The following is a 17,346-nucleotide window of genomic DNA, read 5'->3' as shown; positions in this document are numbered from 1 at the left end:
TCCAGAATCGCAGTGCGGATTCCAAGACAACGGGTCCACCACTGATATGGTATTCTCCCTTAGACAACTGCAAGAGAAATGTAGGGAACAACAGCCACTCTTTATAGCCTTCATAGATCTCAGAAAGACTTTCGACCTGGTCAGCAGGGACGGCCTCTTCAAGATTCTCCCCAAGATTGGATGTCCACCCAGGCTCCTCAGCATCATCAGATCCTTCCACAAGGACATGAAGGGCACTGTTGTCTTCGATGGCTCCACATCAGACCCCTTTGATATCTGAAGCGGAGTAAAGCAGGGCTGTGTTCTTGCACCAACCTTGTTTGGGATTTTCTTCGCTGTCCTGCTGAAGCATGCCTTTAGAACTGCAACAGAAGGCATCTATCTCTGGACCAGATCAGACGGAAAGCTCTTCAACCTCTCCAGACTGAGAGCAAAGTCCAAAGTCCAGCTGAAATGTCTGCGTGACTTCCTCTTTGTCGATGATGCAGCTGTCACCACCCACTCTGCCAAAGATCTCCAGCAGCTCATGGATCGTTTTAGCAAGGCCTGCCAGGATTTTGGACTGACAATCAGCCTGAAGAAAACACAGGTTATGGTTCAGGATGTGGACTCACCTCCCTGCATTACAATCTCTGCGCATGAGCTGGAGGTTGTCCATGACTTTGTGTACCTTGGCTCAACGATCTCCGTCACTCTTTCTCTTGATACCGAGCTAAACAAACACATCGGTAAAGCAGCTACCACGTTTTCCAGACTCACAAAGAGAGTCTGCTCCAACAAGAAGCTGACGGAACATACCAAGATCCAGGTCTAAATAGCTTGCATCCTGAGTACACTTCTGTAGTGCAGCGAGTCATGGACTCTTCACTCACAACAGGAGAGGAAACTGAACGCTTTCCACATGCGCTGCCTTTGACGCATCCTCGGTATCACCCGGCAGGACAAAGTTCCAAACAACATAGTCCTGGAACGAGGTGGAATCCCTAGCATGTATGCACTGCTGAAACAGAGACGCCTGCGTTGGCTCGGTCATGTTGTGAGAATGGATGATGGCCGGATCCCAAAGGATCTCCTCTATGGAGAACCCGTGCAAGGAAAGCACCCTACAGGTAGACCACAGCTGCGATACAAGGACATCTGCAAGAGGGATCTGAAGGCCTTAGGAGTGGACCTCAACAGGTGGGAAACCCTGGCCTCTGAGCGGCCCGCTTGGAGGCAGGCTGTGCAGCATGGCCGTGCCCAGTTTGAAGAGACACTTGGCCAAGAGGCAAAGAAGGAAGGCCCTTAGCCAGGGAGACAGACCAGGGACAGACTGCACTTGCTCCCAGTGTGGAATGGATTGTCACTCCCGAATTGGCCTCTTCAGCCACACTAGACGCTGTCCCAGAACCTCCATTCAGAGCGCGATACCATAGTCTTTTGAGACTGAAGGTTGCCAACAACTATATATATATGTATATACAGTATGTATATAAATGCATATATGTATGTGTATATACATATATGTAGCTCAGTGACGATGATCTCTTTGCAGCATTTTAGGACTTCAGCAGGGATGCTGTCTTTTCCAGGTGCCTTGCCAAAGGCAAGGGAGTCCAGGGCCACGTGAAGTTCTTCTAGGGTTGGTTCACTGTCAAGCTCTTCCAGCACAGGCAGGCACTCAATGTTGTTCAGTGCTTCTTCGGTGACTACATTTTCTCTGGAATATAGCTCAGAGTAGTGCTGCACCCAGCGTTCCATCTGCTGCGCCCGATCCTGGATGACCTCGCCTGTGGCAGACTTCAGAGGGGCAATTTTCCTCTGTGTTGGACCTAGGGCCTGCTTGATACCATCATACATCCCCTTGATGTTGCCCGTGTCAGCTGCTATCTGTATCTCGGAACAGAGCTGGAGCCAGTAGTCGTTAGCACATCTCCTGGCAGTCTGCTGGACTTTGCTGCGAGCAGTTCGGAGGACCTGCAGGTTGCGCTCACTGGGACAGGCCTTGTATGCTGCTTGAGCTCTCCTCTTTTCCTCAATGACTAGTGTCAACTCCTCAGAGTGGGCTTCAAACCAGTCAGCCATCTTGTTGGTCTTCTTGCCGAATATGGACAAGGCGGTGTTGTAAACGGTATTCTTGAAATGTTCCCATCTGTTGGATGCGTTTGCGTTGTTGGATGTTGTTGGATGTTTGTTGGATGCGTCTTGGAGTACCTCAAGACATGAGGGATGCAAACATCATCACGCTGTACAAGAACAAAGGTGATAGGGGTGACTGCAACAACTACCGCGGCATCTCTCTCCTTAGCGTTGTAGGAAAGCTGTTTGCCCGAGTTGTACTAAAGAGGCTCCAGGTACTTGCAGAGAGCGTCTATCCAGAATCGCAGTGTGGATTCCGAGCCAACAGGTCCACCACTGATATGGTATTCTCCCTTAGACAACTGCAGGAGAAATGCAGGGAACAACGACAGCCACTCTTTATAGCCTTCATAGATCTCACAAAGGCTTTCGACCTGGTCAGCAGAGACGGCCTCTTCAAGATTCTCCCCAAGATTGGATGTCCACCCAGGCTCCTCAGCATCATCAGATCTTTCCACAAGGACATGAAGGGCACTGTTGTCTTCGATGGCTCCACATCAGACCCTTTTGACATCCGAAGCGGAGTGAAGCAGGGCTGTGTTCTTGCACCAACCTTGTTTGGGATTTTCTTCGCTGTCCTGCTGAAGCAGGCCTTTGGAACTGCAACAGAAGGCATCTATCTCCGGACCAGATCAGACGGAAAGCTCTTCAACCTCTCCAGACTGAGAGCAAAGTCCAAAGTCCAGCTGAAATGTCTGCGTGACTTCCTCTTTGCCGACGATGCAGCTGTCACTACCCACTCTGCCAAAGATCTCCAGCAGCTCATGGATCGTTTTAGCAAGGCCTGCCAAGATTTTGGACTGACAATCAGCCTGAAGAAAACACAGGTCATGGTTCAGGATGTGGACTCACCTCCCTGCATTACAATCTCTGAGCATGAACTGGAGGTTGTCCATGACTTTGTGTACCTTGGCTCAACGATCTCCGACACTCTTTCTCTCGATACCGAGCTAAACAAGCGCATCGGTAAAGCAGCTACCACGTTTTCCAGACTCACAAAGAGAGTCTGGTCCAACAAGACGCTGACGGAACATACCAAGATCCAGGTCTACAGAGCTTGCGTCCTGAGTACACTTCTGTACTGCAGCGAGTCATGGACTCTTCGCTCACAACAGGAGAGGAAACTGAGCGCTTTCCACATGCGCTGCCGCCGACGCATCCTCGGCATCACCTGGCAGGACAAAGTTCCAAACAACGCAGTCCTGGAACGTGCTGGAATCCCTAGCATGTATTCACTGCTGAAACAGAGACGCCTGTGTTGGCTTGGTCATGTCGTGAGAATGGATGATGGCCGGATCCCAAAGGATCTCCTCTATGGAGAACTCGTGCAAGGAAAGCGCCCTACAGGTAGACCACAGCTGTGATACAAGGACATCTGCAAGAGGGATCTGAAGGCCTTAGGGATGGACCTCAACTAGTGGGAAACCCTGGCCTCTGAGCGGCCCGCTTGGAGGCAGGCTGTGCAGCATGGCCTTTCCCAGTTTGAAGAGACACTTGGCCAACAGTCTGAGGCAAAGAGGCAAAGAAGGAAGGCCCATAGCCAGGGAGACAGACCAGGGACAGACTGCACTTGCTCCCAGTGTGGAAGGGATTGTCACTCCCGGATTGGCCTTTTCAGCCACACTAGTCGCTGTGCCAGAACCACCTTTCAGAGCGCGATACCATAGTCTTTCGAGACTGAAGGTTGCCAATACATACATATATGTGTGTGTACTTTTATATACTTATACTTTATATACTTATATATATTTTTAAATAAATAAATTTAAGTATGGATTTCCTTGTGTAAATGTAAGTGAATGGTGGATGGATTTCCATGTTATGCGCGTCAATTAAGGTTATGCACTGATTGCAGTCCTAGTGCGAGTGCTAACTAAGGAGCCCCAGGGCAGTGTGGGAGGGTGACGCCGCCCCGCTGCCACACGGGATTCGTAGTTCTCTCGCACACAAACGAGGGCCGGCTCGAGCAGCGGAGGGGCGCCGTCCCGTCCCCGCGCGGCGCCTGCGCCCGAGCCTTCTGGGAAGCGTAGTTCCGGCGCGGGCGCGGTGCACTGTGGGGCGGGTAGTTCCGGTTCCTGCGGCGCTGGCGAGGAGTCGCGGGCGCGGCGGCGGCGACGGCGGGAGGCTTGTGGGAGCTGTAGTCCCGCTTCCCTGAGGGGAGGAGGCCGAGGCCGCCCGGACCATGCCCGGGTTCACGTGCTGCGTGCCGGGCTGCTACAACAACTCGCACCGGGACAAGGCGCTGCACTTCTACACGTTCCCGAAGGACGCGGAGCTGCGCCGCCTGTGGCTGAAGAACGTGTCGCGCGCGGGCGTCAGCGGCTGCTTCAGCACCTTCCAGCCCACCACCGGGCACCGCGTCTGCTCCGAGCACTTCCCCGGCGGGCGCAAGTCCTACCTGGTGCGCGTGCCCACCATCTTCCCGCTCAGGGGCGTCAACGAGCGCAAGGGCGCCCGCGGGGCCCGCCGCCCGCGCCCCGCGCCGCCCGCCCCGCCGCCGGCCGTGCTGCTGCTGCAGGAGGGCGCCGCCCCAGAGCCCGCGCAGGACGCCCGGCCCATCGACCTCACCGTGCAGGTGGAGCTGGGCGGCCCGGCGGCCCCGCTGCGCCTGGCCCTGCTGGCCGAGAACGGCCCGCCCGACGGCCCGCCCGACCACTCCTACTCCCTGTCCTCGGGCACCACCTCCGAGGAGCTGCTGCGCAAGCTGAACGAGCAGCGGGACATCATCGCCCTGCTGGAGGTCAAGATGAAGGAGATGAAGGGCAGCATCCGGCGCCTGCGCTTGGCCGAGGCCCAGCTGCGCGAGGAGATCCGCGAGAAGGACCGTCTGCTGCACGCCGCCAGCGCCGCCGGAGGGGCCCGCAAGCGCCACGGCCTCTGAGGCCGGCCGGGCACGCCGGACCGTCTTGGGCAAGAGCCGCGACCGGTGCCCAGGGACCGCTTAGGTCAGGGAGCTGTTGCCGGGGCAGACCATGGCTGCCCCGCGGCTTCTCTCGCCCCCTTGAGTGTGGCAGACGGAGCAGTGGTTCCCAACCACGTCGCCAACGCCATCGGCGGCGCCGTCACCAACACCCCTCAGAAAGCTCCGGCCGGCCTGTGAGCACGTCCACACGCTCAGCTGGCCCAACACACTCACTCGCTGGCATGTAGCCTTCTGAAAACTACCCACCGGAATAGTCTTACGTGTACAGCCTTCTGAAAACTATTCACCCACTGACTACTCACCCGCTTTTCAAAAACAGTCGAGTACCGTACACTCCGAGTTGCCGGCTGCCTGTTGAAATGCTTGTATTAAGTACGTACTGTTCAAAGCACTCATGGCGGACAGCAGCTGGTCTGGCTATCCCAATGATGCCGATTCTGTTGGAACTAGTCCATTCTGAGCAACACTGGGAAAGCATCTTCAGTAAAGCTGGGCATTTCCACTCGCTGAGTGCACAGCTATGAGCTCCTTCGTCCCACAGTCGGAATATACTTAGTGCAAAACTAATTTGGGGTAACAGTTATTTCCTAGAGAAGTACTCTTGGGCTGTAAATCGTTTGCTCCGGAGTAGTGGAACTGAAGTCCTCGTAGTATTTATGACATTGTGCTAGGATTACTCTGCAGTAATAATCTTGTGGTTTTATGTTAGAAACCATGGCCACCAGTGCGTTTTGTTTCTCTCTCTTTGTGAAAGACAAGAGGGGGAAAAGTTAGAAGATTGGGGTGATTTTTTTCCCTCCTGTATCCAACAGAAAACCTACTGATGTAGAGTGTGCCATTCCTGGTGTTAAGTTTCATTCTTAACAATACGTGGCCACTGGAGCATTTTATCTGTATCCCTGCATTACAGTTGAAGTTGGTGTTCTGCTTTTGTTTCTCTTCCTAGTTGGTAGGGATTACTTTGACCGTGCCATAGTTAGATGGCTCCATGCCCTTTGTGGCATTCAACAATTGCTGTGTTTCATGGCTTTGACAACTTGATTTCTTCTGGTGGAAGTGGTGCTATGTGGTACATTTAATTCCCCCTTATAGTGCCCTGAGGTGAAATCTGGTTAACATCATAAGATAGTCATTTCCAGTGGCTCTACAAATTGTTCCTGCTTCCAAGTAAGTTAGCAACACACACAGTCTCTGCTTCGGGCCTGGATAGCATGGACTGTTGAGTGATTTTTGTATGAGATTCTTACGCTGTAATATTTAGCTGTCATTTCCACAGGCGTTACCTGAACATTATCCCTATTGGATATAGGAGGAGATGAAGGAAAAGGCTGTCCTACAGTCTCATTTGTTCGAATTTGTTTGTCATCCTCTTACTGCAGAATCATATAGATGCTTTGGTTAATGAGTTCCGTGTGGTTGTGGATATACTTCAGACAAGAGGCTGCCACAGTGCATCCTTCCTACACCTGTGCAGAAGGTGCAAGGACTCTGCATTTTTCCCAAACACAGTGTGGGAAAATGAAAGAGAACAGCTGTACTTCTGGAGTTTCTTAGACCTTTCTGTTTTTAAATGCGCATTACATCTGCATAGGAATGGATTGGCTCACAAGATTTGATGAATTGTGTGCATTTCTAAATGTAAAAATATCTGTAGCTGAATCTGATGTGACTGGTTACTGTCCCATCCTTTTTTTTTCTTTTGTTAAGGTATTTTCAAATTTTGTATAGCAGTCTCAAACAGCCATGACCACACATTGTTTATGTATGTTGTACATACCTGCAGCAACAAAAGTGAAGCAGAAGTGGAGGGTGGGGGAGTCTGGGTGGTGAAGAAGATTATTTCACCCAAACAACTTAACATTTGCAAATGTAACCTACCGAAAGACATTTCTTACATGTTCCTTATTCCTGTTTGTTATATATAGGTCTTAAGACCTGTCCAGTTCTGCCGGTCTGTGGAGTGGATATGATTGACTCTGCAACTTGTCAGGGGATAAGGCAGCAGAACACAAGCCCTCATCTTTGTTGGATTTCAAGGGTGCCCTGCTGTAGTCCTTGGAGAATTGTTCTGTTCTTTGAACCAGATAGCGGACTGTATCCAGTTTATTGACTAGAAGATAATAGAACATTGTTCAAGTTGTACGATTATTTTTCCATTTCTTTGCTAACTTCTTCCACCCCTAGTTGATGTTAGGGCAGCTTCATGTTGCCGATGTGGGGAAGGAAATTTTCAGATACACTTGCTACAGTGTTTTCCTATCTAGGTCAAGTTTGGTCTCACACAGTTCTCATTTTGCTCTTTGTGCATTCGTTGAAGTGTTCGGCAGCATACTGGTTTTCTTCCTGTGTGAATAAGACTGCATTCTAGCTGGCTGAGAGTGTTTGGAAAGTGTGTAATGTGACAGTTGTGGTACTTTTTACCATCATTCTGCACTAAAATGTGTTCAGCTGATTGAATTGCTGGACTGGTTATCTGTTGGACTGTTCTATTTTCCTTACTACCCTGAGGTGCTAACAAACATGCTTAATTTGAATAAAGTCTATTTTGTTTTGTTAAGTTTTGGAGCGTACCATTTCTCTGATGTCCAGAAAGTCTTCTAAACAGTCATGAAAGGATTATCTATTTTGCACCTTGGTAAAATGCATCTCACCATTTTGTCATCTGATTCTCTCAGAGGCTTTTTTATTCCTAATGCACTTCTCAAGATGAGGTATGATTATAGTCAATCTTTTCAAAGCATGGTGTAATTTGATCTACGTACAAGTAATTTTTTTTCCTCACCCAGCTGCCTGTAACTAATGCTCGGTATTTTCCTATCCCTTCAAATGTGAATTGATGATACTTGCTTTTTGGTCAATTATTGTGTACTACTGAGTTAAAATTGATTTTGTCTTACTTTCCACACTACCATGAATGAATTTGCAGTGGTCTTTACCATTTTCCTTGTAGCATTTATGTTGAAAATTCAGATTTGTTAACTGGGGTCCTGTCCTTTTTTCCTGAGGCATAGTTTCTAGGGTCTCCACTCTTGTACAACAGTCTTCTGTTCATGCAGTTCCTTGATGAGCACCTTTGCAGTCCAGCTGTTGTCATAAATGAGGGTTAGCAGCTGACCTCAGTGTTTTTCTTAGTAGTTTCGTACCATGTATTTAATTAGAATAAGGGCAAACTACACCCCAATGTTTTGTTTTTATCTTTAAAAGCGAGAGAGAGAGAGAGATTTGGAATGGGATTGCAGTGCTTTCAGGACAGTTAGCTCGAGTGCTATTTCCTTCATGAAAATTCTCACAGAAACACAAAGCTGCTATTTGTAGTAAAAAGAGGGGAAGAGACAGGTATGGGAGATGCTAGAGACTGAACCTGTATTCTTCTGCATTCAAAATGTGTGCTCTACCATTCTGTCCTTTATGTGTACTTGATCCCTGTTCCCATTTTTACAAAGGATGAACTGAAATTGAGAGAGGACAGTCCATAGAATAAACCCATGGCACATGTCTTCCAGAGTTTTCTGATTCTAACTGCCTTCTAGACCAGGGGTGCTCAATAGGTGGATCGCGATCTACCGGTAGATCGTGAGGCAAAATGAGTAGATAGCGGAGTGCCGACCCCCCCCTTCAGCTGCCTCTGGGAGGAAACGCCAGGAGTAAGGCCCATTGTACTCAATGGGGCTTACTCCCAGGTAAGTGTGGCTAGGATTGCAGCCTCACAGCCTAATCCTAGGCATGTCTACTCAGGAGTAAGTCCTGTTATACTCAGTGGGGCTCAAGGTACACCAACATACATTGTACACATAAATGTTATATGTTATGATGGCACGAACATTGTAAAAAAAACTCTGGTAGATCTCCGGGCCTTGCTGGGTTTCAAAGTAGCTCTCGAGCCAAAAAAGTGTGAGCACCCCTGTTCTAGACTATCGTACACTAATCAACAACTGTGCTCAACTATTGAAAATAAATGGGTCCTGTTACAAGCCAATCCTAGCAATATCTCTATGCAAACTACATGAGTAAAATGGAAAATTGTCTCACCCACATGAACATTCATAGGAAGATAATAATAATACTAATAATAACTAATAATAACTAGGTATTTATATACTGCCTTTCTGGTCATCAGGTTACTCCTCTGACTTTATTCAAGGTGGTTTACATAGGCAGGCGTTTCTAAATCCCTCAAGGGGATTTTTACAATCATAGAGGTTCTCACTTTCAAGAACCAATAACGTTTCAGAATGGATCTTCCTGGTTCTGGCCTCCTGGTCTCCCACGCAGGCTGACAAGCAGGTCCATCTCTCTCAATCTCTCTCCATCTCTCACGGAGGGCAGCCAAGACGCTTCTTGTTCACACCAAGAGCAGGTGGAATCACTCAGCTCGGCTTATCAGCTGCTTCAAGGTCTCCCCATTCTCAGCTGTTCAGGGAGCTGCTGGTGTCCTCGAACTGGCAACCTTCTGATGTTATCTTTGGGCTAACAGAGGCTCTACCCTCTAGACCAGACCTCCTGCTCTGATGGTTAATGATAGCATTTTTGTGACTGTTCCTCACATGACTACCTCTCCAGTTGGCTCCTGGAGTAAAAGGAAATAATGGACACTGTTCCAAAGCTGGCACACATATTCACATCTGTGTTCCAAAACCGCCATAAAGATTCATGTCTGTACTCACTAATTACATGCAAATAATGACTGTAGTGATTTTGATATCTTTTGTTGTATGAACACCTATATAAGCCCCTGCTGGTTAAGTCATTACAACAAAAACTGCTTATTGTGATGCATTTTGTAACAACGCAAGTTAAACAGTGCAGTGTAAATCCAAGCATATTTCCTCAGAAGTAAGCCCTACTGAATTCATAGAGACCTAGTCTCTAGACATATAGCAGTCGCATGTATGCTTATCTAGGATTAAGTTCTATGGGACACAGTGTGATTTACTTTTTATTAAATAGTCAGTTCTTGTTATCTGCTTGGGTTAGGTTCCTGGAAACCCTAGCAGGTAGCGAATTCGGAGATAACAAATCGTTGATCCTATGGGATCAATGGGGTAAGGAAGAAGGGGTATCCTTGGGAGGAGGCGTATTTTCCCTGCCATCAGAAGAATCTGGCAGAGACCCTCAGGAAGCCAGCGGAGTGTAGCAGGAAGTGCCAAAATATCTCTGAATGCTGCAGAAATCTGGAGGCTGCAGGGACCTTCAGAATGGCTCCTGTGACCAGTGCAGATCCATTTAAAATGACCAGCGGAAGCTTCCGCTGGCCATTTTTAAAGTACTTGTGCTGGTCACAGTCATTCAAACAGGATATTTTTTTGTTGGAGCTAATTAAAATATAACACATTAGCCAACTTTTTTCAGGTTTTTCAGTGTGTTTCTTTACTCAAAATAAGGAATATGATTGTGGAGCAATACAAACACAGCCCATGTTTATTGGTTGACTGGCTGTGTCAAATCTGGAGGGAATTTGAGGGGGCTCTTCTACAAGTGCCGCCTCTGTCCCAAGTGAATGGGGTGCAGCTTGGGGGCAAACCTTCTCCGTAGTGGCACCACAACTATGGAATTCCCTTCCAGGGGAATTGAGAACTACTCTCTCCTTCATAACTTTTCGGCGAGGGCTCAAAATACACCTGTTCCATCTGGCATTTGCTTGCTGAATGGATATTTGCCCTTTGTGCCTACGGCTGTGACTTCCCTGGACTAATTTGTTCCACCAATGGCTCAACAATATATGTTAAGTCATGCTTTGTTTTTTGTTTAACGTTAAAATTAATGTTTTTCATGCTTTGTTTGATGGTTTTTCTTCTTACCTGTTATGATACATTGTACTTTTATTTTGGAGCTTTGTAAACTGCCTTGGGCATTTGTGTTGGCATGGGAAAGGTGGGATGTACATTTCTATAATAACAACAACAATAATACTTTTTATTAGGATCAATTAAAATATAACACACTAGCCAACATGTTTCAAGTTTTCCAGGGTGTTTCTTCACCCTGGATGCTTAAGCAAAAAGAGGAATATGATGATGGGGCAATATAAGGACAGGCTGTGTTCATTGGCTGGCTGTGCAGAATCTGGAAGGATTATGTCAGTGCAATCCTAGGAAGAAATATGCAGAAGAAAGCCCTCTTGAGTTGAATGGAAGTGTGTGTAGAATCAGGTAAGTATAGTAACCATTATTATTATTATTATTATTAACAGTATTTATATACTGCTTTTCAACAAAAGTTCACAAAGCGGTTTACAGAGAAAAATCAAATAAGTAATGGCAGTATACTAACTGCCAAACAAACTAACTATTTCTCAAACCATAGGTTGGGACCCACTAGGTGGGTTGCGAGCCAATTTCAGGTGGGTCCCTAATCATTTCCTTATTTTATTTTTAATGTATTAGACTTGATCTAATACAAGTCTATGGGATGTGACTGCATGTGGGGAAATGTTACACATCTGTACTTTTTGCAGGCTACTATGTATGTGCTTTCAACAAAGATAGTTAATGGCACTTACTCCTGGGTAAGTGTGGGTAGGATTGCAGCCTAGGATTGTTAGAAATTTTCACTTCCAGTCATGACATCACTTCTGGTGAGTGACAGATTCTCATTCTAAAAAGTGGGTCCCGGTGCTAAAAGTTTGAGAACCACTGGATATACTATGTGATGTAAAATATAGTATATAAATGTACTTGTAGATATATATTATATACTTAATGTATATGTTGTTGGCAACCTTCAGTCTCGAAAGACTTTGGTATGACGCTCTGAATGGTGGTTCTGGAACAGCGTCTAGTGTGGCTGAAAAGGCTGATTTGGGAGTGACAATCCCTTCCACACTGGGAGCAAGTATAGTGTGTCCCTGGTCTGTCTCCCTGACTATGGGCCTTCCTTCTTTGGCTCTTTGCCTCAGTCTGTTGGCCAAGTGTCTCTTCAAACTGGGAAAGGCTGTGCTGCACAGCCTGCCTCCAAGCAGAATGCTCAGAGGTCAAGGTTTCCCATCTGTTGAGGTTCATTCCTAAGGCTTTTAGATTCCTCTTGCAGATATCCTTGTAGCGCAGCTGTGGTCTACCGTAGGGCGCTTTCCCTACACAAGTTCTCCATAGAGGTGATCCTTTGGGATCCGACCATTGCCCAATCTCACGACATGACCAAGCCAACGCAGGCGCCTCTGTTTCAGCAGTGTATACATGCTGGGGATTTCAGCTCGTTCCAGGACTGTGTTGTTTGGAACTTTGTCCTGCCAGGTGATAACGAGGATGCATAGGAGATAGCGCATGTGGAAAGCGTTCAGCTTCTTCTTCTGTTGTGAGCGAAGCGTCCATGACTTGCTGCAGTACAGAAGTGTACTCAGGACGCAAGCTCTGTAGATCTGGATCTTGGTATGTTCCATCAGCTTCTTGTTGGACCAGACTCTCTTTGTGAGTCTGGAAAATGTGGTAGCTGCTTTACCGATGCGTTTGTTTAGCTCGGTATCAAGAGAAAGAGTGTCGGAGATCGTTGAGCCAAGGTACACAGAATCATGGACAACCCCCAGCTCATGTGCAGAGATTGCAATGCAGGGAGGCAAGTCCACATCCTGAACCATGACCTGTGTTTTCTTCAGGCTGACTGTCAGTCCAAACTCTTGGCAGGCCTTGCTAAAACGATTCATGAGCTGCTGGAGATCTTTGGCAGAGTGGGCGGTGACAGCCGCATCGTCGGCAGAGGGGAAGTCACGCAGACATTTCAGCTGGACTTTGGACTTTGCTGTCAGTCTGGAGAGGTTGAAGAGCTTTCCGTCTGATCTGGTCCGGAGATAGATGCCTTCTGTTGCAGTTCCAAAGGCCTGCTTCAGCAGGACAGCGAAGAAAATCCCAAATAAGGTCGGCGCGAGAACACAGCCCTGCTTCACTCTGCTTCGGATGTCAAAGGGGTCTGATGTGGAGCCATCAAAGACTACAGTGCCCTTCATGTCCTCGCGGAAAGACTTGATGATACTGAGGAGCCTGGGTGAACATCCGATCTTGGGGAGAATCTTGAAGAGGCCGTCCCTGCTGACCAGGTCGAAAGCCTTCGTGAGATCTATGAGATCTGCAGCTGTCTAAGGGAAGATACCATATCGTTGGTGGACCTGTTGTCTCTGAATCCACACTGTGATTCTGGGTAGACGCTCTCTACAAGTACTTGGAGCCTCTTCAGTGCAACTTGGGCATACAGCTTTCCTACCACGCTATGGAGAGACATGCCGCGTTAGTTATTGCAGTCACCCCTGTCACCTTTGTTCTTGTACAACGTGATGTTTGCATCCCTCATGTCTTGAGGTACTCCACCTTCTCTCCAGCAAAGACAGAGGATTTCATGCAGCTCAGTGGCGATGATCTCTTTGCAGCACTTTAGGACTTCAGCAGGGATGCTGTCTTTTCCAGGTGCCTTGCCAGAGGTGGATTCAGATTATATACTTATTCAGATTAAGATTATACACCTAATGTATACACCGCAGACACTCGCCTATAAGTCGACCCCACACATAAGCCGAGGGCAAGTTTTGAGCCAACAATCATGGAATTTTCTATGACCCTCTGATGTTGGGGGTTAAACTTAGGGGGGTGTCTGACTATAGTTTTGTCTGATTTTACCTGAGGCCAGATCCTGAAAAATAACCTACCACTAATTGTTACCTAAGAACTGTAGCCTCTCATTTATTAAAAACACAGTAAAAGATCTTAAGATACATTTTTATTCTTTTTAAAATTCTGGTCTTCACCACCTTTTTGTAAACACTATAAGAGTAAGTACACTGTAAATAACATACCAGTGGTTCCCAACTTGGTATTCATGTACTCCAGGGACACTCAACAGGACCTTTAGGGGTACCTGAAAAAGAATGGAATAATGGCAGAAAAAGGCAGGCCGTGCTCCAGAATGCACGGCCTGGAAGGGAGGTAGCTAGTTGGCTGTGAAAGCCCCATCAATAGCTAGTTTCTGGTCATCAATTCATCTATGAACCAGTGATTGAAAACCAGCACAATAAAAAAGCTGAAACATAATATGGAAAGTGATCAATCACCCAGAATTTCTCAGCACACTTCTGGTGCAAAACAGTGCAAAGGCAGAGTCTTCTGTTCTTCAAACAGATGAAAAGAGAAAATATGTGATGAATATGTGAAGTCTGGGCTTTCATATGGAGGAGATGAGGGCTTGTCTTACTAATTACAAACATTTTGCTAATATGAATGGTACAATTTATGGAAATAGGTTGCCAAGGGATATGCAAGTGAAAAAGGTTGAACCATGAATCAAATCCACCTTCAAGGTGTCTGGTGTGAAGCCAGAAACTCTACATACAGCATATAACACATAACTGGGAGTGTGCAATTCAATTCACAGCAGAGAGATGCAGCTGCATATATCTGCAACGCTTTTTACTCAGAAGTAGACCCACTGCTTTCCATGGGTGTTCTTCTTAAGTAATGGTGCATTGAACTGTAGCCTGGGAAGGAGGGTCCCATCCTGGTGTTTCAAAAAACAGACCTACTGTGCAAGCATTTGCCAAGCAAAACCAGAACCAGGCTGCAGCAGGAGATTAAAAGGTTAACTTTGGCTGGAATTTCCCAGTTGTTGTAGAAATGATCTCTGCCCTGCCTGCCTGGTGCCTGCTGCTTGAGAAACTTGGCACCTGTCTGCCTGCTGCTTGAGAAAGGAAACTGTTCAGAGTTGAAAGGCTCTGCCCTCTGATTGACCTGGAGATCAGGCAAAGTGAAAATTGGAGCTGGATTACTTGGCAAAAATTTCACGTACTATAGGCGAGTATCTAAGGTATGTTTTTATATACTTGTATATACTATATAAAATAATCTGCCGCAGGCGAGGTCATCCAGGATCGGGTGCAGCAGATGGAACGCTGGGTGCAGCACTACTCTGAGCTATATTCCAGAGAAAATGTAGTCACCGAAGAAGCACTGAACAACATTGAGTGCCTGCCCGTGCTGCAAGAGCTTGACAGTGAACCAACCCTAGAAGAACTTCATGTGGGCCTGGACTCCCTTGCCTTTGGCAAGGCACCTGGAAAAGACAGCCTCCCTGCTGAAGTCCTAAAGTGCTGCAAAGAGATCATCGTCACTGAGCTGCATGAAATCCTCTGTCTCTGCTGGAGAGAAGGTGGAGTACCTCAAGACATGAGGGATGCAAACATCATCACGGTGTACAAGAACAAAGGTGACAGGGGTGACTGCAACAACTACCGCGGCATCTCTCTCCTTAGCATTGTAGGAAATCTGTTTGCCCGAGTTGTACTAAAGAGGCTCCAGGTACTTGCAGAGAGCGTCTATCCAGAATCACAGTGTGGATTCCGAGCCAACAGGTCCACCACTGATATGGTATCTTCCCTTAGACAACTGCAGGAGAAATGCAGGGAACAGTGACAGCCACTCTTTATAGCCTTCATAGATCTCACAAAGGCTTTCGACCTGGTCAGCAGAGATGGCCTCTTCAAGATTCTCCCCAAGATTGGATGTCCACCCAGGCTCCTCAGCATCATCAGATCTTTCCACAAGGACATGAAGGGCACTGTTGTCTTTGATGGCTCCACATCAGACCCCTTTGACATCCGAAGTGGAGTGAAGCAGGGCTGTGTTCTTGTGCCAACCTTGTTTAGGATTTTATTCGCTGTCCTGCTGAAGCAGGCCTTTGGAACTGCAACAGAAGGCATCTATCTCTGGACCAGATCAGACGGAAAGCTCTTCAACCTCTCCAGACTGAGAGCAAAGTCCAAAGTCCAGCTGAAATGTCTGTGTGACTTCCTCTTTGCCGACGATGCAGCTATCACTAATAATAATAATAACAACAACAGGTATTTATATACCGCCTTTCTTGGTCTTTATTCAAGACTTTATTCAAGGCGGATTACATAGGCAGGCTTTATTTAAATCCCTTATTAAATAGGGATTTTTACAATTTGAAAGAAGACTCTTTCTTTCAAGAACCACTACTTTCAGGTGTTTCATTCCGATCTGGCTTCACATTCTGGCCTCCATCCTCCCATGCTCAGAGCAGATGGAATAGCTCTGCTTCAGCTTGTCAGCTGCTTCAAGGTCGCACGGTGCCGGTGGCCTCGAACTGGCGACCTTGTGGATGTTATCTTCAGGCAGACGGAGGCTCTACCCTCTAGACCAGACCTCCTGCCCACTCTGCCAAAGGTCTCCAGCAGCTCATGGATCGTTTTAGCAAGGCCTGCCAAGATTTTGGACTGACAATCAGCCTGAAGAAAACACAGGTCATGGTTCAGGATGTGGACTCACCTCCTGGCATTACGATCTCTGCGCATGAACTGGAGGTTGTCCATGACTTTGTGTACCTTGGCTCAACGATCTCCGACACTCTTTCTCTCGATACTGAGCTAAACAAGTGCATCGGTAAAGCAGCTACCACGTTTTCCAGACTCACAAAGAGAGTGTGGTCCAACAAGAAGCTGACGGAACATACCAAGAACCAGGTCTACAGAGCTTGCGTCCTGAGTACACTTCTGTACTGCAGCGAGTCATGGACTCCTCGCTCACAACAGGAGAGGAAACTGAACGCTTTCCACATGCGCTGCCTCCAACGCATCCTCGGCATCACCTGGGAGGACAAAGTTCCAAACAACACAGTCCTGGAACGAGCTGGAATCCCTAGCATGTATTCACTGCTGAAACAGAGACGCCTGCGTTGGCTCGGTCATGTTGTGAGAATGGATGATGGCCGGATCCCAAAGGATCTCCTCTATGGAGAACTCATGCAAGGAAAGCACCCTACAGGTAGACCACAGCTGTGATACAAGGACATCTGCAAGAGGGATCTGAAGGCCTTAGGAGTGGACCTCAACAGGTGGGAAACTCTGGCCTGTGAGCAGCCCGCTTGGAGGCAGGCTGTGCAGCACAGCCTTTCCCAGTTTGAAGAGACACTTGGCCAACAGTCTGAGGCAAAGAGGGAAGGCCCATAGCCGGGGAGACAGACCAGGGACAGACTGCACTTGCTCCCAGTGTGGATGGGATTGTCACTCCCGATTCAGCCTTCTCAGCCACACTAGACGCTGTTCCAGAACCACCATTCAGAGCGCGATACCAGAGTCTTTCGGGACTGAAGGTTGCCAACAACAACTATATAAAAATACTATATGCTAATATGTAGTATATTATATAGCTGTATTTTGCATATACCTGTATCATATACCTATATTTAGGTGTATGTATACATATATACTATAGGCTACTATATAAAGACCAGTCCAACCCCCTTCGATCAGGCTGTCCTGCCAACAACTTGCAGAACCTTTCCACGAGGAGCTCCAGAGGGCGCTGTCGGGC

General features: G+C 47.5%; 1 protein-coding gene across 1 annotated transcript; it reads left to right on the top strand.

The window, feature by feature from the left end:
* Positions 1 to 4,211: 4,211 nt before the first annotated feature.
* THAP11 (THAP domain containing 11) lies at positions 4,212 to 7,598 on the top strand. The gene has a single exon (XM_066637831.1). It carries the CDS (start codon positions 4,301 to 4,303, stop codon positions 4,997 to 4,999), a length of 699 nt encoding a protein of 232 aa, XP_066493928.1. The 5' UTR covers positions 4,212 to 4,300; the 3' UTR covers positions 5,000 to 7,598.
* The last annotated feature ends 9,748 nt before the right edge of the window (positions 7,599 to 17,346 follow it).

The sequence above is a fragment of the Tiliqua scincoides genome, chromosome 9, assembly GCF_035046505.1.
Source record: "Tiliqua scincoides isolate rTilSci1 chromosome 9, rTilSci1.hap2, whole genome shotgun sequence".
NCBI classification, from domain to species: Eukaryota; Metazoa; Chordata; class Lepidosauria; order Squamata; family Scincidae; genus Tiliqua; species Tiliqua scincoides.
The sequence above is the reverse complement of the archived record's forward strand: the minus strand, read 5'-3'. Positions and strand labels throughout refer to the sequence as shown.